The sequence below is a fragment of the Papilio polytes genome, unplaced genomic scaffold (assembly GCF_000836215.1).
Source record: "Papilio polytes unplaced genomic scaffold, Ppol_1.0 DF821400.1, whole genome shotgun sequence".
Taxonomy (NCBI): domain Eukaryota; kingdom Metazoa; phylum Arthropoda; class Insecta; order Lepidoptera; family Papilionidae; genus Papilio; species Papilio polytes.
In genome coordinates, this window is record NW_013527804.1 from 2,371,054 (window position 1) to 2,372,957 (window position 1,904).

Consider the following 1,904-nt stretch of genomic DNA (forward strand, 5'->3'; position numbering starts at 1 on the left):
CGATCTGCAAGATCTCCTTGGATGTCGCCTCCACGAAGATCGCGGGGAACAGCTTGGTTTCTGGTTCCATCTGGAAAGTTGAATTGAATTGCAAATTTTTGTACGATAAGGTTTATTACCAACAGTAGGCAGATAAAGGTAAGGATGATATTTCAAGCAATTAGATTTTAATTGTAACATTATTGTAAGCTGTTTGTATAGTGTTATAGTTCTGTACACAAATCGCTGCGTAGACACAATATTCACCAGAAGAAGTAGGCAATGGCTACTTCCACCTTTGAAGACTCCAAAAATGTTAAATAGATATGAAAACAAAGAATAATAAATACTAGGCCATCAGATGACGCTCATGTAAGCAGAAACAAATGTTACGTATAGTAAAGATATGTACAGGATGTTTAAAAATCAATAAATAAACTAGCAAATAAAAAGAAGATAATAAATACCTTAAATTTAATACTAGTTTCCTTGCCTTCACAAGTGAAAGCAACAGTTCCAGTGGAGGTGTCCACAGAGCAGCCGATGAACATGCCTTGCGACGCGCCTTTGCCGGTAGCCTCAGCCATCACCTCGTTGTACAGCTCGTCTGCGCGCACCATGTAGCACGACTGACGATTCACACTGGAACCAAAGAATGATTCATTTTTTATATTACAAGGTAGCAAATGAGCGAGTGGCCAACTTAATCCGCTGTGAAAGCGAAGCGATTGCTACCCCTATAGATCGGCAATATCAAATATACTTTTAATAGACAGAGAAGAAATCTATACTATTATAAAAAAGCGTAAACACACACATCTTTGTTGCCTAAGATGTCAGCAATTACAGAGTGTTTTAAATAATCCTTCTTTTAGTAAAATGACCTACACTTACGTTACGCTTTAGGCTATATATTTTCCCGTCATTAAACTTAGGCTGTAAATATTTTGGATAAAAACCCTAATGTGGGAAAGAGACCATAAGTTGCTGCCAACATCAAGGAAGCAATATTTCCAAGGTCATGTCATGTCATTTTGACATTTGTTATTGATAATTTGACCAATGTAAACAATTAAATAAAATTTTCATAATTTTATGCAGATGAAGTCACACGGGAACAGCTAGTTGTACATAAAGAGGATATTTCCCCTTCATATCGTCAACTTTCCCTACCCATCCTTTCCGTATAAGTAAATGTAGTGTCGGCGCACCGGGTTTCCGTTCTCCGTCTCTATTTCTATCATCCATCATTTCAGTCATAAACTAATGAATTACCAATACATAAAAATTAAAAAAAAAATAAAATAATGTTTAATCCTTGTCTACACTACAATTATGAAAAAAAAAATATTAAACACAAAATAATGAGAAATGAAATGAAAAAAAAGAAAAAGAAATATTTAAAATTAGCGTTGCCATGCTGACAGGATTGGGCCCTCGCTCAGCCACAAATGCTGGATGCTCCCATCGAAGCACCAGCGCTGATCGTCCGCGAGAACCCTTGGGATCATCCACACGTTAGTAGTAGCAGTAAATTAACTATAATACCTTTCGATGACTCTGTCGTAATCATCAGTGATGATGACAGACGATTTCATCACTTTATTCTGATTGAAGTCCTTGGAATGAAGATGGTACTGCGTCGTCACCCAGCCGATGTACACGTGGGTGGGATCTTGACCGGGGAATATTCTGAAAAAAAAAAACATCAATAAAAATGTGAAACATGCGAAATTTTTTTATAGGCAATGTGTCTACGGACTAGCGATATTCTAGATACTTATAAAACAATTATCTATTCAAACATATAATAAAATTGGAGTGTCTGTTTGTAACATCAAAAGAAAAATTCCAGATATCGGTGAGATGATGTATTTGCGTTGTTGATAACGAAAATCGCTTTTAAAAATGTTCTGTCTGTCTGT

General features: G+C 36.2%; 1 protein-coding gene across 1 annotated transcript in view; it reads right to left on the reverse strand.

Moving 5' to 3' along the window:
• The window catches only part of LOC106108707 (ryanodine receptor 44F), a 100,506-nt gene that overhangs the window by 52,657 nt on the left and 45,945 nt on the right, over positions 1–1,904 (reverse strand). Inside the window, exons 40-42 of the mRNA XM_013289967.1 lie at positions 1,528–1,671; positions 447–621; positions 2–70 (exon numbers count right to left, since the gene is read on the reverse strand). Of these exons, the coding sequence (XP_013145421.1) occupies positions 2–70; positions 447–621; positions 1,528–1,671 (388 nt within the window). The remainder of the gene's footprint in view (position 1; positions 71–446; positions 622–1,527; positions 1,672–1,904) is intronic.